General features: G+C 34.4%; 1 protein-coding gene across 3 annotated transcripts in view; it reads right to left on the reverse strand.

Moving 5' to 3' along the window:
* CSMD3 (CUB and Sushi multiple domains 3) overlaps window positions 1-24,795 on the reverse strand; it is a 1,080,105-nt gene that overhangs the window by 521,315 nt on the left and 533,995 nt on the right. For all 3 annotated transcript variants that reach the window (XM_060035246.1, XM_060035245.1, XM_060035244.1), the window contains one exon: window positions 24,375-24,487. In XM_060035246.1, the coding sequence (XP_059891229.1) occupies window positions 24,375-24,487 (113 nt within the window). The remainder of the gene's footprint in view (window positions 1-24,374; window positions 24,488-24,795) is intronic.

Raw genomic sequence — 24,795 nt, forward strand, 5'->3', positions numbered from 1 at the left:
TCCCCTAGGGAAACTTAAGAATGCTAATCTCTGAATCCACTTTAGATAAATAAAATCAGACTCTGTCTCCTGAGAAGGGGTATATTATTAAAGTGCCCCAGGTGGTTTTAATGCACAGCCAGGAGTAAGAAGGTAGTATTTTGCAAAGAAATTTCACATAGTTTCTGTTCTTCCTTCTTTCAACCAAAACTTAAATGATTTACAATGACACCTATCTATCAATATCTATCTGTCTCTATCTATCTAATCTATCTATCTATCTATTTATCTATCTATCTGCTAACTAACATAACTACCTACCTATTTATCTGACAGGAGAGTTTGATGCCCAGAAGGCATTAATAAAGGTTTGATAAATATAGCAGTCAGGATCCTGGCAGGCAACAAATGGCACATTGAACCTGGGTGTGGACAGAGTTTGATAAAACTAACAAACAGTGCAGTTCCTTGGGCTAGCAATAGCAGGATGCAGCTACCATTCTCTATATGTCTCTTTTCTTTATTGTTTCAACAATTTTCTCCCTCCCACTTTGCTACTAAACTAAAACCCACAAAATGTTTGTTACTAATCTGCTACAAAATAAGGACTTTTCCCAAAATGGAAAACAATTATGTCCTTAAACATACTGTTTAATTCACCTGACATTTTTTTTTTTCTCCATAGTGAGGCTCTGTCAATAAAAGTGGTGCATTTATTTACATTCTGGCACAAACTTACTATCTCTTGGTGGACTTCTCAGACATACTTTATGGACCAGTATTTTGAGTAGCACTGTACAAGATTATCCACATCAGCATGAGAATTAACTGAATATCTCCCATGTAAAAACAAAATAATCGAAAACCTCCTTTTGTCCCACATTTCCCTCCAACTATTATCCTTCTACAGAGTTGTCTGTTACTTATTGCCTCTAATTCCTCTTCTACCAAGCACTCAAAAAGTCATTCCCATCATGCTTTGTCAAGTCACTCATTCTGTCAAATTAGTAGTCATTTTTCAGCCTTCACCTTCCTTGATTTCTCAGTAGCATCTGACACAGTAGATCATCTGTGACAACTTCTACTCTAAGTTATTGATTTGTATATACAACCACCTACTCCACATGCTTCCTTGAATATCAGTAGGCATTTCAAATTTATTATATGTAAAACAGAATTTTTGATATTTGTCCCTGAACCTGTTCTTCTCACAGTCTTAACTCTTCTCACAGTTACCAATTTTTTCAAATCCACAATGATCTCTCACCTGTACTCTTGCAATAGCCCCTTAACTAATTTCCCTGTTTGTCTTCTTAAGATGCTTTTTTTTTTTAACACATCAGCCAGAGTGATCCTTAGAAAATATAAAATACATGTTTACTCTTCTGCTCAAAACCCTACAATGACTTCCCAATTCTGGGTATAATTCAAACCCTATTAAGACCTACGTGATCTAAACACAGCTCCCTCCACTTTTGCTAACTATCTCTGTGACATCATCTCCTACCACTGTCCCTTGCAGACATTCTTATGGCCACAAAGGACATTTTCTGTTCTATGGAAACACTTTAATGTTAGTCACTTTTCAGAGAGGTAAAAGGCAATTACTTTTCAGTGTTCAAATTTTTCATCATCAATTTATGGTGCTAAATTTTAAATCTTATGAATCTTATAAAAATGTTAGAAAAGATATATCTGTGAGCATTCATTATGCAGTCCATGTTTGCAATCTTCACGAGACATAATTTGCTGATAATACGTGTGATGAGTTGCACCTTAGAAATTACAATTTTAGATGAAGTTTCATTTAATCATATGTTTTGGCTGTCTTTTAATGTATCCTCATTCGACTTTTTCAGAGTCAATAAAAGAGTTTTCTGAGAAGTGACATCAGCATCACGGTGGCATAAGACATTCTCTCTTCCCTTCAATCTACAACCAGTAAAACATCCATAACTCAACAAAGGTGTCTCTACCCAACATACCAGAACACTGGAGAATTCCACACATCCATACATCTAAAGGTGGGTTGACTGGGACACATAGAGGTGGTGGAACCAGGGGAACAGTGGAGATGGTGCCTGTGACACCAGATGGATGGCCAAGACTGCTGAGCCCTCTAGCCCCAGAGAACCTGGTAGCATCAGGGAAGGCAATGCATGTGACTCTGGCCTTCCAGCCACATCCATACCCATGGCCACAGGGAATCAGGCAGCAGCGGCAGTTGGGCCTGCAATCCCAAGCTTTCAGCTGCAGAGGTGCATGTGACACCAGCCCCTCTGCTGGCAGTGGTGGTGCTCACAAGCCCAGCAACCCCAAAGAGGTATCCGCACAACCCCAGCTCTCCCCCTCCACCTCTCCTGCAGCAGTGGAGCCAGTGACTCAGGAAAATCACCCCTCCCCCACCCCCACCCCCATGCAGAAGAGACATCCACTATCCTGCTGCCCCAGGCAGTGATGCTAGCAACACCAGCAGCAGCAAGGTACCAATGACCCCAGAGGCAAAACAGTGACAAAGAGGTCACCGGGCAACAGTTCTCTGGCAGATGCCCTGGAGGGTGGAAAGTGCAGATTCTCAAATATAACCAGAGGCAGCACAGGTAAGAGAAACCAAAAACTTGTGCTATGGTGCCACCTACTGGAAAACAAAAGAAAAACCTCTAATTATAACCCAGCAAATAAAATCAAGCTGCAGGGAGTGTGGGGGGGTTTATCTAAACAAGCAAGGTGTTCACTACTTCAAATGGGCCAGCAGAAAAACAACTAAACTCATCATGCACCATGAAGAAACACAGTAATGTGGTATCAAAAGAAGAAAATGATTATTCTCCAGAAACCAAAGTCATGAAATATTGCAATCTCACTGAAAGAGAATTCAAAATAGCCGACATGAAGAAACTTAACAAGCTTCAAGAAAACTAAGAAAGGCAATCCAATGAGCTCAGAAATAAATTAATGAACAGAATGAATACTTTACCAAAGAGACTGAAACTCTAAAAATAAAAAAAAAAAATTGTGGAGCTGAAGAACTCAATGCATTAGAAAGCACTGGAAATAGAGCAGACCATACAGAAGACAGAATTAGTGAGCTTGAAGATAGAAATCTAGAAATTATACTGGTAGAAAAGGAGAGAGAATTAAGATCTTTAAAAAAGAATAAATTCTATATGAACTATCTGACTCTATTAAGAAGGGCAGCATTAGGATAATGGGTATCCCAGAAGGAGAAGAGAGGGAAAAGGGAGAAGGAGAAAGACAAATACTACATGATTTCACTCATATGTAGAATATAAAAATAAAATAAAATAACAAACCAAATAAAAACAGACACATAGATACAGAAAGCAAAGTAGTGGTTACCAGAGGGAAAGGGGGATGGGGTGAAGGAAAAATGGGTAAAAAAGATCAACTGTATGGTGATAGATGGAAACTAAACTTTGGCTGGTGAGCACGCTGTAGTGTATACAGAAGTCAAAATATAACGTACACACAGAACATATAGTGTTATAAACCAACGTTACCTCAACTTAAAAAAGTAAATAAAATAAACTTTTATTTTGGCTAGAATCAGAATCATATAAAAATTGTAAAAATTACATAATATTTTCTCATAATTAAGGACAAATTATTTAACTAGATAAACCTGTAAAGTGTTTAACATACACATACATATTTACCTATATATAGTTTTGTTTTTATTTACATAAAATTGGCATTTATCAACCTTCCACAGTTAATGAACATCTGACTAAAATAAAGAAATATATAACACTGATGACCTAGAAAGCACTGCATAGTATTTTAAACCTATTACTCTCATGTGTAACCAATGACTACAATGAATCAAACTTACATTAGATTTTTACCCGAAGAAAGTTCTACATTGAAGATAGTGAAGTGGAACAGTTTTATTAATAATAACTTAGCACACAAGCACAGTTGTAGTTTTCAAATTATTGCAAATATTACTGAAATACAAGTAGTCTTTCAATTCTCAACATATTTCAGGTACATTAAAAAACAACAAGAACAACTCCTCACCTCCTTCAGGTAAATGGTGTTTCATGTTCATTGGGGGTTGCCTTGCTCACTCATTGTAAAGGTACTGAAAATATTCACCTAATTAGTTCCAAAATATCTATCACTATTTTATTATTCAATTGTTATCTTGACATTCATCATTTAAGGTATCCTATCAATGCCAAAATTATTGATTTGTATTTATTTTTTTAGAAGTAACACACTATATTGGGAAAGAAAACAGGAATTCAGAGTAAGGAAACTCAGAATTCAGTCATATCCTACCTGAAACAGCCATTTGACTCTGACCAACTTATTTACTTCTCTAACCTCCTGTTTTCTCATCTGTAAGTTACAGTTTTCAATCTGATGACCTGCAAAATCTGTGTCAACTCTAACTGTCAAGACTATATGATTATGTCAGGAGAACAATGGTGGCTGCCTGCTTCTGAATCTACCCTTCAATGCCCCTAAAAACTATATAAATAACCAAGGATGAAAATAAAACCATGTATGACCTGTCCCTTCAGAATACTGCACTCCTACTTGTCTATAAATAGAGAAAAAAAATTCCTACGGAGTTCAACTGCATGACTGTAAACACAGAGTAAAGAAGGTAAGCTTAAGAATGTCTGTTAAAAAAAAAAAAAAGAGTAAAAAGGCACAGAGGACATAAACAAAGCACAGGTGAAATCATCACCAGAAAGAGCAAGTCAAACAATAAGTGTCAAAATACTAAACACAGCACTTGGGCTTAGTTGTTAACAGCACTGATTAAATGAAGGGGATTTAAATTGTGTGGGACTAGAAGTAGCAGTCTCAGAGAGCAATAATCATGAAAGAGACACACATTTAGTGAAAGAATAGTATTCAACAAAAAAATGAGGCAAGGAAGGAAAATAATTTTATATAAAAAAAAAGTAAAAAATAAAGAATCCTGAAGAAACAGAGAGAAACAAAATGGCATCCTTCTCTTACCCCCACCAACACCATCCATAAAAGAAACTGTAAAAAAGAGGACAGAAGAGAGCATTCTCAAACCAGGAATACTGTCCATGAAATGAACAGAAATAAGAAAAACCACATCTATACAAAACTACTGTGATAAATCAGAAATGGGAATCAACACATTTTTGATGATAAAATTTTCCTCTGAAAACAATCATGTAGTTCAATAAAATTGTAATACAACACCCCAAATTAAATTAAATATACTCAAATGATGAACTAGGGATATTAAAAACATCATTGAATCAGATAATAAATAGTAGGACTATAAATGGACATAAGACAGTCTATAATAAAACAAAAGTTGATTTAACTAAGGAAAGAGAAGAAAATGATAACATTATACTAGAAGTGAAGATAAATAAACAAGGAATCCAAGAGAGAAAGATTCAAATGAAAATTTTATAAAGGACATTGAATAAAAGCAGGGAATAAAACAGAATTCAAGAAACAAAATTGAGTTATTTGTAGTGAGATGGATGGACCTAGAGTCTGTCATACAGAGTGAAGTAAGTCAGAAAGAGAAAAACAAATACTGTATGCTAACGCATATTTATGGAATCTGAAAAAAGAAAATGGTACTGATGAACCTAGTGGCAGGGCAGGAATAAAGACGGAGACATAGAGAATGGACTTGAGGGCACGGTGAGGGGGAAGGGTAAGCTGGGACAAAGTGAGAGAGTGGTAGTGTATATATGGACATATATACACTACCAAATGTAAAATAGATAGCTAGTGGGAAGCAGCCGCATAGCACAGGGAGATCAGCTTGGTGCTTTGTGACCAGCTAGAAGAGTGGGATAGGGAGGGTGGGAGGGAGGGAGACGCAAGAGGAAGACATATGGGGATATATGTATACGTATAACTGATTCACTTTGTTATAAAGCAGAAACTAACACACCATTGTAAAGCAATTACACTCCAATAAAAATGTTAAGAAAAAGAAAAAGAATTCAAGTGAATGAAAATGAAATACAGAAGTAAAATGGATCAGAAGCGGAAGTAGTTGAAATGAAAGACAGATAAACAGCACAAGTTAATTTAGTACTCCTGAAGAAGAAAATCAAACAGTGGAACAAAATGTATATTTACATGTATAATCTAAGCAATTTTCCAAATATAAAAGAAGCCTGAAGTCTAGATTTGACCTTTCAAGTCTAGACCTACCAGCGCCAGTGAAAGCCAACATGGTTACAGTCACCTCTAAGACTGAATCTTTCAAACAAACAAAAAATTGTAATGAATCTTTTACTTAAAGAAAAAAAAAAATCCTTGAGGGCCTCCAGGCAGTAAATTGAAATAACTCACAAAGTCACAAGAATGAGATTGGTATCAGAGTTTTCCAAAACAGCATGCAAAGTAAGGCAACAGTGGACGAGCACTTTCAAGAAAGTTAAGGGAATAGAATGTACTCACAGGATATTATGTCCAACTAAGCTGTCCTTCAAGTTAAAATATATATATATATATATATATAAATTATACATGTATAGACTGTATATATATATAGTCTCGAACATGAAGAACTGATAGAATATTGTACACATGTGCCCTTCTAAAGAATGTACTAAGAGCAGAGCTTTGTCTAACAAAGAGATGCCTGGAAAAAGTTTGGCAAAGAACTGATTGTGAAAAATTTATTTTAATTTTAGAGCTAAGTTTAAAATAAGGGTGAAATCATGGATAGAATAATAACATATTGTATTTTCTGCCGAATACGACAACAACAACAACAACAAAAAAAAAAGAAGGGAGGATTTCATTTGAGCTTTCAGGAAAGCAGGACAGCCTTTATTGTTACCGCTGGATCTAAGGTGCTGTGAGGCTAGAACAGCTGCATTCATCTTGGTACCCTCCTCATCCCCTTGTCCTCTTATTGTAAATGTTCTAAGCACACTTTGTTTCCTAATTTAAAGAAAACAGAAGCCATCAGGTATGAAAACCCAAACATCCTTAATTCTCCCCTCTGCTCCATACCGATATATTTCTCTGCATTCAAACCCATCATTAGTCATTTACTTCTGTTACCGGACAGCATATCTATTCCTGCTTATGGTGGCTCTCCATGATCCCATGTCTTACAGTTTTCTCAGGGACACTTGTGTGCATTGTTGAGTTTCCAGTTACCTAATTACCACCAAATCTACCAAGAGTTTATAAATGCCTTTCGGGATTTTGGACCTTATTCTATAGCATACTAATGTATATTATAATCACTACATTTTAGCTGATAGTAACTACTTGTTCTTCAAATCTTCCCACGAGAATCTACCATACTAAAGAACCAGCCTCCCAAATAAAGAGCACAGATCTTTTTCTTGAGTTCCAGCTGCAATATTAACAGCTCCAATTTGATGTCTCACCGTGAAATTATACGCAACAAGCCTAAATATATTTTAGTCCCCTACTTTTACATCAGATCCTTCTTCCCTGCAACACATTTCCTTAACGTCACAGCTGTTCACCAGTCACTCAAGCAGAAAGCTGGGTGTTATCTTTGATTATCCCCTCTATTTCAACACTACTCTCACAGCATCTGTTTAGATTCCGGGGTCTGCCAATTTTGTCCCAGAAAGGTCTCCAGATTCTACAGTCTTCTTACAAGCTCTTTTGCCATTATTTTGGGTTTGGGCTTATCTCTTTTCTGGATGATTGATAGCTTAATTTACTTTTCCCTTTGATTTCTCTTCTCTACAATTATCAGAATAATCTTATCCAAATATAAATAATAGAATATTACCCACTACTTAAACCCCTTCATAGTCTACCTATAGCCTCAAGGTCATCTCTTGTCTCATCTGCTGGTGCCATTTCCTTCTTACCATTATGCTTCAGAAATAATAACCACTTGTAGTTGACCCCTTTCAGCCAGGTGTTTCAGGATTCTTGTACATTTGCCTATGCTCTTTACTCTGTCTAGGATGTGCATACATCTCCAACTTTGTTGACCTGATATTACCTCCTATCTAAAGCCTGCCCTGATACCTTGTCCCTTGTCAAATTATTAACTTTCTCCTCTGTGCTATCACTGTGATTAGTACAAGCCTCTATTATTACATTCAAGACAGTGCATTTTTATTTGTTTATGTCTATGTCTACCTCTTAACTGACAAGGCAGGGATTGCCTTAAAAGAAGAGTTCATGCCCACAGCAACTCTCATAATGTAAATCTATAAGCTAGAGGTATTGAACAAATGTTAATTGAATGAATACATGGATGAAGAATACAAATTATAATTTAACGTATCACTAAATAAAGCATTTATAATTTTTAATTCCTTAGTTTTTACTTCTATTCTTAAGAATAATTTATAAACTAAAGGTTTTTTTGAAGTAAACTAAAACCATTGTTCTTTTATATTTAATATTGCTATATAAATGTTTGTGAATAAATTAATATATTTAAATATTCACATAGACTTTTTCATTATAGAACTAGTTAGAGGCAAACAAAATGCACGGATTATTATTGACAATTGAGTGGACCTCAAGTCACATGATTATTTAAATGTTGCACTTAACATACTGAAATTATTTGCATACGTGAAGATTAAATGATAATATTTCCAACTTCTAGCATGATGTTTGGTGTATAATTGGTATGCAAGCAATGTTAATACTGTGCCTTTCCTGACAGTTCCAAGTAAGCCACATATGGAGAGAGTAGATTTGCAGAGGTCAGCTTATCTTTTAGAGAGTAAGAGAGTCCAATTTCCATTTTCCTATTGGCTCCTTATCTAAACTATGGGAGGCATAACAGCAGCACTGTGTATGCACAATGACCATACTCTTGTAATTTACATTATCAAAAGGAGTGCACTGAATACAATAAAACAGTGTTCTAACCCGTGTGACTATTCTTTTATCATTATTACATTTTTCTCCTTTATTGACTCATATTTCTTAGTTTTCTTCCCCTATCAATTTTGCCAAATATTGAATACATACACACATGCTTGTGTGCATGTGCATGCACACACACACACACACACACACACTCCACCAAATTATTTTTCTTAGGAAAATAGGATCAGCTTTTAAATATAAACTTCAAATTGGCTGAGACTTAGGTGATGAGAATTTGAATTTTATGTCTTTCAGAAAGACATAATTTATTTGTTTTCATTTATCTTTGGTATGTTGCTGTCCAAATCCCATCATCTAGGCTAGGTCAGATTTCCAAATCTCATTATATTAGTCATGTTTTGTAGGATGTCTTGCATTCTCCATTTAGTTGGACTTCGATCTCCTATCTTCAGATCAAAAGGTGATGGGAGTATTGCCGTAAAACACATTGTGAGCAACAGATTTGAGGCAGTGTGAGCTTGACCAAAAATCCTATTATATATTCCTGAATGTTAATAAACATTTAAATTAATTTTAAAATTAGGCTTCAGTCCTAGAGCAATGAATATTACATTGTTTCATTATGTTTCCCTCAGAAGCCTTTGTCTGTTAATTCTAAGACAGGGCTAGTTGAAAAATAAACTCATGGGTAAGGATTTTTAGCTGATTCACTGGTGTAAAGACTGATGACAGTATAATTTATTTTATTTCAAATCTCATCCTACGTTTTTATTGACCTTCCAACTTATTCTGGAAAAGGACCCTAAACATAACTGTGGCTTTGGATCTGATGATTTAGCATGTAAACAGCCTTTGCACATTAGTTGGTATTTTATGTTTCCACTTCAATTTTCTTATTTTAAGCTAAAAAAAATACAAAAATTAAGAAGGTTATACATCTTTTCTGACCAAATTTGGAGATGTTGTACTTCCCCCCTCTGAAAGAAAAAGATACACAAATGTTGTGATCATACAATATCTTTTAAATATGTGTAAAAATTCAGAAAACTTTCCCAGGCTTTGGTAGGTTCTTCCCTTAAACAGAAGCAAGATATTTCCCTTCCCACATAATTTCATAGCACACAAAGCATAAACAAGAAAAAAAATATGCCTAATGTAAATAGATATTGGCTGCCAATTTAATTCTTTATTTTATACTCTATTTTACAGTGTATGTGTTATTTGAATTTTTATATTTGTATGAGTCATTTCATCCTGTTTAGGGTGTCCATTTAATTATCTAACATAGTTAGATATCTGCATAGTTTCATATGCAGATGGGTGCAAATATTAGTTGTTGATGATTTAAGAACCATAAAATTTGTGAGCATAGACAACACGATTATTTCAAAAAGTGTAAATCAAGATATTTATGAAAAGATTAATCAAAATGTCTCTTGTTCTTCAAAGGAACAGAATAAAACAGATTTTCTTCTATTTGAGGAATTGTTTTGAAAATGCCCCAAACTGGTGACTTGATTTCATTATGTAATTAAAAGACAGAGAGAATATTACATCTCCCTATTACTACAATGGATATATCAAGCAGAAATGATAATATTATTATTTTGAGTGTTTTTTTCAAGTAAATTTGAGTCAAAGTTTTTCTCTGAAATGAACTTAATGTAGTATGAGATGTTGTGAAACCTACAATCAATATGGATGACAGTAGAGGGTACTGGCCAGAATATACTGCCTGCTGATGCCCTTAGAAAGTTTTTTTTTTTCTTTCTTTCTTTTTCTTTTTTTTTTCCCCCTAGCCTGGAAAGTAACCATGGGAACTGAATAGTAGACCAAATTAGAAAACAATATTAAACCAATCAGTGGGAAAAAACACCTAAAGATTTCAAATACTCGGGACTTCCCTAGTGGTCCAGTGGGTAGGACTTTGAGCTCCCAATGCAGGGGGCCTGGGTTCAATCACTGATTGGGGAACTAGATCCCACATCCAAGCTGCAACTAGGAGTTTACATGACATAACTAAGAGTCAGCATGCCACAACTAAGAAGTCTGCCTTAAAAGTCCTCTGTGCTCGGTCTATTCAGAGCACAATTCCTGGCAACTACTGAGATTTTTACTATCTCCACAGTGTTGCCTTTTCCAGAAAGAGATATAGCTGGAATTATACAGTACATAGCCTTTTCAGATTGGCTTCCTTTATTGAGTAATACACATTTAAGTTTCCTCCATGTCTTTGTATGGCTTAATAGCAAATTTTCTTTCAGGGCTGAATAGTATTCCATTGTCTGGATGTATCACGGCTTATTTATCCATTCACCTACTGAAGAACATCTTGGTTGCTGCAAGTTTTGATAATTACGAATAAAGCTACTATAAATATACATATGTAGTCTTTGTGTGGATATAAGTTTTCATTTCATTTTGGTAGATAAATACTAAAGAGTGTGATTGCAGAATCATATATTTAAGAATATGTTTCATTTTGTAAGGAACTGACAACTGTCTTCCAAAGTGGTTGTACCACATTGCAATCCCATCAGCAATGAATGAGAGTTCTTGTTCCACATCCTCATAAGCATTTGGTTTTGTCATTGTTTTAGATTTTGGCCATTCTACTAGGTGTGTAGTGGTACACACCCTTCTTAAATTGAGTTGTTGTTAATTTACTTATTGTTGAGTTTTAAGAACTATTTGTGTTTTTTTTAATAATAGTCCTTTATCAGATGTGTCTTTTGCAAAATGTTTTTTACCATTCTGTAGCCCATCTTCTCATTCTTTTTACGTTGTCTTTTGCAGAGCATAAGTTTTTAATTTTAATGAAGTTCAGCTTATCTATTACTTCTTTCATGGGTTGTGCCTTTGATGCTATATCTAAAAAGTCGTCACCATACTCAAAGTTATCTAGATTTTCTCCTACATTATCTTCTAGTAGTGATATAGTTTTGCATTTTACATTTAGGTTGACAACCCATTTCAAGTTAATTTTTGTGAAGGGTGTAAGGTCTGTGCCTTCTTTTTTTTTATTTATTTTTTTAATTTTTGCATGTAGGTTTCCAGTTGTTTCCACACCTTTTGTTGAAAAGACCATCTTTGTTCCATTGTACTGCCTGTGCTCCTTAGCACAGATCAGTGAATCTTTTTTCTGGGTTCTCTATTCTGCTTCATTGATCTATTTGTTTATTCCTTCACCACTACCACACTGTGTTGATTACTGTAACTTTACATAAGTCTTGAAGCCAAGTAATGTCAGTCTTCTCACTTTGTTCTTCTTCAAAACTGAGTTGACTATTCTGTTTTGTTTGGTTTGCTTTTTTGCCTCTCCATATAGACTTTTGAATCAGTTTGTCAATCTCCATAAAATAAGTTGCTGAGATTTTGGTTAGAATTGTGTTGAATCTATAGAACAAGTTGGGAAAAACTGATACCTTGACAATACTAAGTTTTCCTATTCATGAACATAGAATATCTCTTTATTTAGTTCTTCTTTGGCATCTTTTATCAGAGTTTTATAATTTTCACCATATAGGTATTATATATATTTTGTTAGATTTATACCAAAGTATTTCATTTTAGAAGGTGCTAGCATAAACAATAATGTATTTTTAACTTCAAATTCTGTTATTACTAGTTGGGTTCTATTTTATTTATTTATTTATTTATTTTTATTTATTTATTTTTGCGGTACGCGGGCCTCTCACTGTTGTGGCCTCTCCCGTTGCGGAGCACAGGCTCCGGACACACAGGCTCAGCGGCCATGGCTCACGGGCCCAGCCACTCCACGGCATGTGGGATCTTCCCAGACTGGGGCACGAACCTGTGTCCCCTGCATCAGCAGGCGGACTCTCAACCACTGCGCCACCAGGGAAGCCCTGGGTTCTATTTTAATCACACTAAAATATTCTTCCATGTTTGACTTATTTGAAGACAAACTAAATAAATGTTGCACTTCCCAGAATATGATAGAAAATTTTTTGAGTAATCCACATGATGTGAAAAAATAAAAACTTTATAAAATGTGGTATTTTATGTAGCTATATAATAGATATATTTTCTGTGTAATAATAATATTATAAATATAAGACTTTAAGTACATTTTCTCATTAATTCTTACAACATTCCATTAAGGTAAAAACTCATTCTTATCATTTTACAGATGAGGAAGCTGAGACTTCAAAAGATTAAAACACTTCCCCAAGGTCTCCAATGAGCAGGCAACAAACCTGAAGTAAACACTTTGTCTGACTCAGAAGTCAACAAACCTAAATTCAACACTATGTTTGACTCAAAATCTCATGCTTTTAATACCTGAATATCATCACACCTTATTATTAAACATGGGAAATGCCCTGATGGCCAACATTCATTTGGTATATTTTGCCAAAATATTTCCATTTTTTCTTTCAATAGAAAGTCTTATTATTATTTTTATAGATGTTCCAATCCTTCTTATGTTACTGTTAAAAGTTGACATGAAATGAAGATACCACGGGAGTTATTTAAGTTTGGTAAACATGCATGATATTTACAATGAGGAACAATATACACAACAGCATTGAAATATATTTTCTTGCCAAAATATATTTTGCAGGTTTTTGACTACTATGAGCACCTCCATTTCTTTATATATTTTCTTGCTATATCTCTTTTATATACTGTCATTAAGGTGTGTTTTCTTTTTCTCTTTTCAGAGAGAACTCTTAACTTCAATCCCTACTTCATCCTTAACTTTTCATTTCAGAAGTAACATCCCTTGTCCAGTTCTGTATCATCTTGTTTAGACCACTGCAACGATCAGCATATGTGACTTTATTCCAAACTAAACTGTCTTCTTATTGAGGGTGGAAGATATATAACTGATCCTTAATAATGTGGGAGTTAGGGGCACCTACCCTCCATGCAGTAAAAAAAAATCCAAGTATAAGTTATAGTTGGTACTTTGTGTAGATAGTTCCTCCATATATGTGGTTCCTTTGTATCTGTGTTTTCATATCTATGGATTCAACCAACCACAGATTGTGTAATACCTTAGTATTTATTAATGAAAAAATCCCTTGTATAAGTGGACCTGCACTGTTCAAGACCCGTGTTGTCCAAGAGTCAACCATGTATGTATGTATGTGTGTGTCTGTGTGTGTGTGTGTGTGTGTTTATGTATATTCCTGACCTTCCCGAGGATTGTCTTCCTGTTGGGCTTTGTTGTGGTGCTGAGCTTCCTCCTGGGGAGCTACCTGGGGACAATGCTGGCACCAGGCTCTGTCATCTCTGTACCACTCATTGGTCATCTGGTTGGTGGTGGCCAGGTACAGACAAAAGCACAGGTTTTATATATATATATATATATATGTATATATGTGTATATATATACCTTTTGCCTATATATGTATATGTACTTTATATATAAATAGAGAGAGAGAGTTAGCACTTGTTGCAAACTAGATTGTTTAAAAACATTTACTCTCTTCTCCCACTTTTTTGGGCGGAATTCACTTTCCTACCTCTTTAAATCTGGGCTTGCCAATTGACTTGATTTGGCCAATGAATTTTAGCAGACAAGAAGCAAGGAGATCTTTAAACATGTCTGTTTGGTTGAATTTTTATCCTATGCACTTCTGTCATTGTCAAGAAAACACCATATCTGGTCTAGGGCACTGGTGTCAGAAGAATGAATGAGGCATGAATTCAAACTCAGCCTAGATCAGCACACCCTCAGCCTATGCACAGACTTGTGAAAATAAATAATTGTTGTATAAGCTAATGAGTTTGAGAATGGTTAAGATTACCACTGTGTCCAAGAAATGATATAGTACCACATTCAGAAAACAATTTATATAAACAGGTACCTCTTTGCACATAGTCAGATTGGCACTATTCCAAAATTCTGAATAGTTTTAGTTCTGATAGGTTTAATCAAGATTTCTTTCTCATTTGAGATAAGCAAAAATAACATTGGGATTTTATTTAATCAAACAAATAACTTTGTTCTCCTCTGCCATTAAACATCAAGTTCTAAAATATAAATACCTCACATATCTCACATCTTACCTTCTGCTTATAACAGATAAGGAAAAACATTTTAGTCTCCAATGATTCTTTTACTTGCATTGATACTTCACTTTCATTTGAAATATCTTCCCCAGTTAAGGTGGATACAATGAATAACCGTGAATATAATATGTATAAAATTAAATTATTACTGGCATTGAGGGAAAAGACACATTAATTTGATTAGAAATTGTGATGATTATAGATTATTTGATAAAGGCCCTGTACAACCTACAAAAGTGTATTTGTCAATCAGCCAACTATATATACCTTGGATCTATGGAGAAATATGAAGTGTGAAGCGATGTAGTGCAGGGGAAAGTGACCCTCTCAGAAGCAATAGCTCATAGTTCCACTTTGGGCTCAGGCACTGCCTATAATGACTGTGAGAAAAATCGATCTTTATGGGACTCAATTTCCTCATCTTGGAGGAAATGAGTATAATTGATTCAATTACCTCAAAAGTCTCTCCCAGCTCCAATGTTCTATGATTCCATTATTTAAGTAAATACTAGTCCCTGTCCTAAGGGGAAAATTGGAAAAGCTGTCTACCTGGGAGTGGGTGGAATGATCTTTTGCTTCCATGGAGAAAATGAATATCTTTCAGTCTCACAGATTCATATGTGTCTTTTGCAGCAAAGCATAACCTGCTCCTTCCTTCCCATCTCTCCAGTCTTATCCAGGACTACACCATAGCTTTTTCTCTTTCCATTTCTGCTACACATCCAGGAATTCTAACAACTCCTCAAATGTAACTTGTCATCTATACACACTGGTCATGCTGTCCAGCTTCCAGCCTCAGTAACTCCTACACAGCTTCAGGTCTCAGTCCATGTTCACTTCCTCAGGAAAGGTCTCCTCGAGGCCTACATTAGGTGCCTTGTTATAGTCTCCCAAAAGCACATTCTCTCTTTCATTTTTAGCACTCTTTACATTTACGATTATTTGTTAACTGTCAGTCTTTGTCCCATTAGACTGAAAGCAGTGACTAAGTCTCTTATTTTTTGCTATGTACCCTATCCTCTTCATAATGCCTAGGCACATAGTTGAAACTCAATGAATATTTTTAAATAGACATGACTTTTAATATTCTACTGCCACTCATTCTCATTCTGGGGGTATAGAAACAAAAAGCTTAGTCCTCACAGCAGACTGTGATAAAGTCAAATTGAATATTTTAGGAGCAGTAGTTTTCTGAAGAAACTTGATGTATTGAATGTAAAAATAGAATAAATCCTTTAAGCTAATAAAAAGCAACAATGAAAATAATAATACTTATTCTAGTAAAGTTTCCATGGGTTATACTTAACAGTTGTCTTTATTCTGAGGGCAGATTGAAATGTTATCATGAAAATCCCACATATAATACTATGTGTTACTTAGTAGTTTTTCCAAGAAAGAGAAACACTTTTAACAGATTACAAGATTTCTTAAAGAAAATGAAAATGATATGAAGAAAAGAAATATCTCAAAAGACAATAATGAGAAAATCCAAGGGGGCTCACTGGTTCTGTGTTAGGAGACCACCACCAGATAGAGAGGTGTCACATCTGGAGGAGATTCTGAGAGAGGAGTTTATCTTGAGAACTCACACAAAGCATGTCCCACTGATAGCGTATCAGTTTACTATAAGGAATGGATATTGAGTGTAATATTCTTGGACCGTATAATAAACATATCAATATTTAATTTACCAAATCTAATAAAAGAATGTTAGAACTCAAAGTAAATGCAGAGACTATTTTGTCCAAGCTCGTTTTAAAGATAAACTTTCCTTTCAGCAAGTATTGAATCAGTGATGTACATGGCATACCTTAGAGGAAAATAGTTATTCATACAAATGAACTTAGATTCCAATCTAATCACACAAACACTGAAATATATCTCTGTAACACGCTAATATTATGTTTGTATATTACAAATAATTTAGTTCCTAAAAAACTAAAAAGTTTATTTTTCAGCATAATTAAAAATTATTTTCATTATTTACAGAGTGCATTTTAAGAGTCTGTTAAATCATCATCTAAATATGTTCTTTAGATGACTTTGATCTCATTAAATTGAATTCACTTGAGTTAAAGAACAGGATATGGGGAAATAGGAAATATTTATAAATTAAAAAAATGATATAACTGTGCCTTACATAATTTTATTTCACTAATTTGATTTTATAGCATTGGAAAACTAAGAAATACAACACGTGGGAAGACTTGGGGGATTCATAAATTTCTAACAAAGTCTCCAAAGATCTTTATTTATCATTCATTCATTATTAGTTTTCTGCTTTAAAGTATAGTTTTAAAATTAAATATTTAAGAATCAATTGCTAGGGCTTCCCTGGTGGCGCAGTGGTTGAGAGTCCGCCTGCCGATGCAGGGGACACAGGTTCGTGCCCCGGTCTGGGAAGATCCCACATGCCGCGGAGCGGCTAGGCCCGTGAGCCATGGCCGCTGAGCCTGCGCTTCCGGAGCCTGTGCTCCGCAACGGGAGAGGCCACAACAGTGAGAGGCCCGCGTAATGCAAAAAAAAAAAAAAAAAAAAAAAAAAAGAATCAATTGCTAATAACATAGTAATTCTTTAATACTAAAAGCCATTTTGGTTTAGCATTAATCTCAGTGAGCTTTTTTGCAGATTACAGTTTGATATATTTATTGGACCATCCATTTGAATTGTGGTAAGTACTATGGGGGTATAATGATGGATTGTGCAGAATCTTTGTTTCACTGTACTAACTAAAAGGACAAAAACCTACACACACCATTAGCTCTTTTGCCAGATACCATTGTATATCTACACTATATAAATATCCTTATATGATTAATTCTTTTTTTAACTGACTCTAATCAGAAATATAACAAGGCTTAATCTTGGGATTCTACGAATGGTGATTTTGGAGAAATATCCTAATAAAGAGATGGAAAAAATCATATAAGTGGAACAAAATTTTAAAATCTCATATAATTGGAGAAAAAAAAGAATGTGTTCAGTTTAAATAAAACTCAGTCCCTCACAAGAACAAGTCAGGTTTTCTTAGGCAGGTACCAGCAGGATTAAGAAATAAGTAATTGATTATAACAAATTTTTACTTTGTACCACCTTTCTTAAGACTAAAAATGTTTTAATGAAAAAACAGAAAAATGAATGCAATTTTCAGCACTTCTTTTGCTCCTTGGGTATAAATTTACCTTGTTATAATCTCTATTATATCACTGACACTCTTGTTTGTAATACCTCAACCTACTAAAAAGAAAAAAGAAAAACTTGAAATCTGCGAAGTACAACCACTTAAGCACTTCAAAAATAAATTCCGAGAACATGCTATTCTCTCTTCTACTTAAAGTTATTTTAAATGAAACATTGTTCTTGCCCTCTTGTCAAAAACTATCAAAACATTTTCCTCATAATCTTTTTCTTATTTCTCTCAAAATAATAATACCATTAAAAATAAAACAGCTTATATTAGTATTCATTTTGAAACATTACTTGGTAATGTTAGCACAGAAATTTGTTTACAGCTTCATTGGGGTATAACTGACAAACAATAAACTGACCATATATAAAAGGTGCAGTTTGATTAATTTTAACATATGTATACACCTGTGAATCATTACCATAGCCAAGGTAATGAACATTTATCTATCTACCACAGAATGTTTCTCTGGCCCCTTGGTAATCAATTCCTCCAATGCCCCAAAAATAATCTGCTTTCTGTTACTACGAGTTTTAGTTAGCATTTTCTAGAATTTTGTATAAATAGAATTATGCAGGATATACTGTGTTTTTGTTTTTGTTTTTTTTTTTGGTCTGGCTCTTTTCACTGAGCATGATAATTTTGATCTTTATCCATGTTTTGCATATGTTAATAGATTTTTCCTTTTTATTGATGAGTAGTACCCCATTCTGTTTATATACTCACCTATGGATAAATATTTAAATTTCTTCCAGTTTGGGGAGATTTTTAAAAATATATATGCTATGTATACTTATACAAGTCTTTGTATAGACATTTGCTTTCATTTCCCTTGGGAAAATGTCGAGGAGCAAAATGGCTGGGTCGTATGGTAGGTATCTGTTTAAGAAATTGTCAAACTGTTTTCAAAAGTGATTATAACATTTTATGTTCCCACCAACAGTGTTTGAAGTCTAGTTATTCCACTTCCTCGGCAGGTCAATACTTTTAATCTTCACCATACAGTGGGTACATAGTGGTATCTCCTTGTGGTTTTAATTTGCATTGCCTTTATGATGATGATGTTGAACATTTTTTCCAAATGCTTTTGAGCCATCTGTATCTCTTTTTTGGTCAAGTGGATGGCCAGTTCTTTTACCAATTTTAAATTGGATTATTTTCTTTACCCTATTATTGAGTTATTAAAATTCATTATATACTCTGTATACAAGTTCTCTATTGGGATGCTCAAGATCAGGGTGCTAGCATGGTCAGGTTCTGGTGAGGACCCTCTTCCTGGCTCACAGACAAGCACCTTCTCTCTGTTTACTCACATGGCCTTTTCTCATTGTGAGTACTTGAGGAGAGAGAGTAGGCTCTCTGGTGTCTCTTCTTATAGGTCACTAATCCATCATGTAGGTTCCCCCTCATGACCTCATTTAAGTCTAATTATCTCCCTAATGCTCCACCTCCAAACCATCACATTAAGGGTTAGGGCTTCAACATATGAATTTTGTGGGGGGACACAAACATTTAGTCCATAGCATATAATGTTTTTGGTCTGCTAGCTAAGAAAACTTTCCCTAAGGCAAGATAACTATGCTTTTCTGCTAGTTTTTTTTTTTTTTTTCCCAAAAGTTTTGTAGCTTTAGCTCTTATATTTAGGTCTATAATCCATTTCAAGTTAACTTCTGTGTACTGTGTGAGTTAAGGGAGGGTTGAGGGTTTTTTTGTTTTTTGGGTTTTTTTTTTTTTGCTTTTTTTGGCATGTGGGTATACAATTGTTTCAGTATTACTCATAAAAAAAAAAGAATATCCTTTCCCCATTGAATTCTTTAGCACCTTTTCTGAAAATCAACTGACTGTATATATGTGGGTCAATTTCTGAAGTATTCATAACAGAAATCTTAAGAAAGAGAAAATAATCAAAAACATTTTACATATTTTTTTCCATTATCCTGCAACATGATTTCAGTGATCACTAAACAAGATTATGTCTCAGTGTCATAATTAGCCATGTAGGAACCAATGAATTGATGCTGTTTTCAAAACATCTCAATAATCTCATGATATGATTTGAGAATTCAGAAAAAAAAAAAAAAACAACTGGGACCAAAATTTAATTCATAAATAATGGCAGTAAGGCACAGGTCCTAAGATTAATAAAGAATGTTGCCCATTATGGATGTACACTGTTAGTAGAAGGCGATTACAGAACTCTAATATTTCTATGTTTCCTTTCCTGAAAAAAAGTAAAGAATGTATTGAATATTACTTTCTCAAATATAACTGTTCCTTTCTATGAGTACACATTGTCCCTGGGACCCATCCATGGTGTTTTTCCACCCTAAAAAAAAAAAATTAAAATAAAGAAAGAAATATATCTGATTCTGCAAGCATTGAACTGTAATATAGATCTTCCCTTTTTTTCTATGTTGAAAGAATTAAATAACAAAGAGATGGCAAGTGTGTTAATCAGGGCTTAATTAGCTATAAGTGACATAAACTGAACTCACCATGGCTTAAACAAGGAAAAATTTATAGCCTTATACAATTGGAAAACCAAGGTCTAGTATTCCCTTCAGGCACTTAGGAGTTTCAATTTTTTCTACAATACTGTTTTTCATTTTTTCTATCTGCTGGTTCTGCCGGCAACAAAAGTTGACCACCAGTAGGCACCAAGTTAAATAACCCTTAATATACCACCTCAGAAAAGAGATTTTCTTTCACCTGCAATCTGTATCAATTGCCCCAGATCCTAAACTGTTAACCATATCAAAAGGAATTTTGATTAGTTCAGCCCAAACCTATAGAGCCATACAGAAGTGGAAGAGATAAACTTCATCAAGCCTAAAGTAGTTCAGCTCTTAGAAGAAAGTGGAAGGATTGCTGGGCAAGCAAGAAAGCAGATGCTGGCAAACAGAGTGAGAAAAAGTATTTACTCTTTTGAATTAATTTATGCCATAAATAATTTGGATAAGATATCTTTACTAATTTTTTAAGAAAAGTTTTTTAAAAAATAAACTATGTATGAAATGTCAATATTTGAAAACTATTATCTATATCCTAGAAAAATTTCTAACAAAATATAAATAATCAAAATTAATCCAGGAAAGGATATGAAGAGACTTATAGCCATAGAAAAAAATTAAATTTCCTAAATATTTACCTTTGAGTAAAAATGACAAAGTGGTTTTATAGCTAAGTTCTCTTTTACTCTCAAAGACAAAATGTACAATAAAACAAAATTTTAATTTACAGGAGATCCACTTTTAATGCTATCTCATGCAAAATCTATGGATGATAAGAAAAATATATCTTTAGATCAAATCTGGGAAGTTTTTTTAGCAGGTGTTCCATTTAGAACCAACAGACTACTTAACAGAGAGCATGGTAATTATGAAAATTATTTTTAGTAGGCGAAGCTGCTAAAGTTATCTGCACATCAAAATTTGAAACTTCTCAAAATGAACCCTACTTCAACTTTGAGCTCAGGTTTTATATTATGGAGGATGCAAAAACACGATTTTCACAGTAGGAAAACTAAACTTTTGAGGACATACTTTACCCTGTATTACATCATATTATATAGGTCAACTCATTTGTTCAGCTTTACTGAACAATCATTAATTACCTATGATGATATAGCCGGGGGTTGCTAATGGAAATATAAAGATGAATATGATGCATTTCATCTGGTTATGTAGTATATACGATACAGCGTTTATAAAACAGAGTAAGTGTTCTTTTGTAATGGGGGGAGTTAAGGAAGGCTTCACAGAAGAAGAAATATTTGAACATTGTCTCACAGCATGAGTGATGTGATGCTGAGTTAGAAGTAGAATATGGATCCAGATAGAATTTATTGAGTGTAAGGAGAAGTGTGAAACAACTTGCTGGGTTCAGAGAATTATGGATCGTTTTATAAAACTGGATTGTAGGGAGAAAAAAGGTGGAAGATAAGATCTGTGGAGCTTCTGCACTTCATCTTTAGGCAATAAAAATTTTGGAAACATTTTACGCTGTAGTGTAATATGATCACCTCCCTGCTGCTGGGAGATCATCATTAGCAGTGTGGATGTTAGACTGAAAGAGACCAGATTGAAGGGAGGGAAAGAATAAGGGAATTATTCATTAAGAATCTCCTGGGTTGGTTTGTTTCAAATCTCACTTTGGTGGATATCTGTATATGGATAGTTGGATATATTTTTCTCTGTCACTATATTATGATCTTCCTAAGAGAGAAAATATCCGGCTGTTGTTTCTTTTCCTTTTGGCCACACCACGTGGTGATCAGGATCCTATCTTAGTTCTCCAACCAGGGATCCAACCCCAGCCCCTGCAGTGGAGCATGGAGTCTTAACCACTGTACCACCGGGGGAAGTCCCTGGCTGTTCTTTCTATACTCAACAACTCATTCAGTAGCTGGCACATAGCAGATCCTTAGGCAGTACATATATTTTAAAATTATTTGTTGAAATCTGAGCAGAAAACAAAACAAAATAATGTTTAATTGTGCTACTTTACAAGGTACTTCCAGCTCTTGAACTGCAGTGGAATGGAGAGCAGTTCAAGAGTTGTAAATATCGACAGGTCTCCCCTGCGGCTCTAAACTGTTCGTGAGCTTTAATAACTGCGTTCTTTGCTGAAGCATTGTCGTTAATGATTAATACAGTTTCTAAGGTTTAAATCACTCCAGACTTTCTAACAGTTTAAATTTCTTAGGGTGAAGAAAATAATAAAACCAAGAGGATTATAATTTACAGGGGAAAAGTAAGGAAAAAGAAAACAATCAAGACATAGATATTTGCAACAGAAGCTGACCATTCTTTAAACTTTGTAACTTTGTTTTATTTACTGGAGATAGATGTGGATTTTAAATGGAGGAAGAATATATTTAAATCATAATCAGGCTAACCTTTTTATTTTTTTAAACTGACATTTATAAAGATTTCCTGAACTATTCAAATTAATATAGTATCGAATTTAGTCTCAAGTTAAAAACACAGAATGCATGTGTCCTGTCTCCCTGACAACATCATGCATTCATTTCCCCGTGCCAGGACACAAAGGCATGGCAAGCCGATGTCTGAAAAAATAAAGTCTGTTTAAAAATTATTATTATGCAAGTAATAGAATTCTGTCTACTTAATAATCCATTGTTTAATTGATAAGATAGAGAATAATGACTTTTACAATAGAAAAAATAAATTCAAGCAGCATAACTTTCTGATGGTCTCTTTCACATTTTTATCTTTTAAAGCATAGAATTTAACTTAACTTAATAACATATACATATTTTCAGTCAGAATTTAAAAATTGCTTTTCTAATATGTACGTTGTGTGTATACCTGTATATCCACTGTCTCTATTTGACATTAAAAAAAGTTAATTGTGGGCTTCCCTGGTGGCGCAGTGGTTGAGAATCTGCTGCCAATGCAGGGGACACGGGTTCGAGCCCTGGTCTGGGAAGATCCCACATGCCACAGGGCAACTAGACCCGTGAGCCACAACTACTGAGCCTGCACGTCTGGAGCCTGTGCTCCGCAACAAGAGAGGCCGCGATAGTGAGAGGCCCGTGCACCGCGATGAAGAGTGGACCCCGCTTGCCGCAACTAGAGAAAGTCCTCACACAGAAACGAAGACCGAACACAGCCAAAAATAATAAACTAATTAATTAATTTAAAAAAGTTAATTGTGTGTCAAAGATATGATTTCACAATGTTTGCATCTACCTCTTATAAATGGAACTAAAACAAAAGATTGTGTTACACACATGTAATTCATCATTAATCTGCAAAACTATCAATATTGGGATAGGCAGTAGCAATTTAACACTTTTGTGATTTGTAATTTACATAGGAGTTGATAATCTGAACACTGATACCATGTATTTGATCTGAGAGATACACTGACGAATTACAAAATAAAAATAGTAATAATTGGTACCCTGGATTCTTTAAGAAATTAAGTCTTTACTTTGTATTTAAGTATTTAATAATTAGTAGATTTTTTGCCAGGCAATTTGTATAAAGTTTATAAAATCACATTGTCTATTCTGGGAAAGGCTAGGAGTCCAGAGTGCCTAAAGCACAGGCACTGTATAGTGGACTGAGGGAGAGATTAGGTATGCAAAATATATACATTTTAAAGGGAAAAAAAAACAATTTTATTTAAAGAAAAGTGAAATCAACATTTATAGTTAATTTAAAGAGGCAAGTATTTTGTTGAAATACATTCTTATATGCTGGGAAACTTTTATTTTATAGATACAATTAAACTTGAATTTAAAAGTATTCTCTGGTTTTATTAAGATAACATATTTCCCAAAGTAGCAATTTATCATTACCTTTGTAGTTAACCTTGAAGCCAATAGATCCGACACTTTCATCTGTTTGAAGGTGCAGCCACATTTGGCTACTCATGCTTACTATCAAGTCTGGCACAAAGCTTCCAGTTAGCCTAAAAACGGATGGACAAAGAAGGGAGAAATGGATTATTAAAATACCCTCTGTATGCAAATTATGAGACAGATGTGTTTCTCAATACTTTCTTGGCTAGAAGCAAACAGCTGTCAGATAAACTTATAAGACTGTGTTGTTATAACAGAACAAACAACATAATTTAGTGATCAAGGTTTATTATAAACAAGTACTATTTTATGTGTTTAACTAGGTTAGATCTTTCATATCCCCGAGGCAAGATGCTAAATTTTATTTTTTTAATTTATTTATTTTTTTAAATTTTATTGGAGTCTAGTTGATTTACAA

The sequence above is a fragment of the Delphinus delphis genome, chromosome 17 (assembly GCF_949987515.2).
Source record: "Delphinus delphis chromosome 17, mDelDel1.2, whole genome shotgun sequence".
NCBI lineage: Eukaryota > Metazoa > Chordata > Mammalia > Artiodactyla > Delphinidae > Delphinus > Delphinus delphis.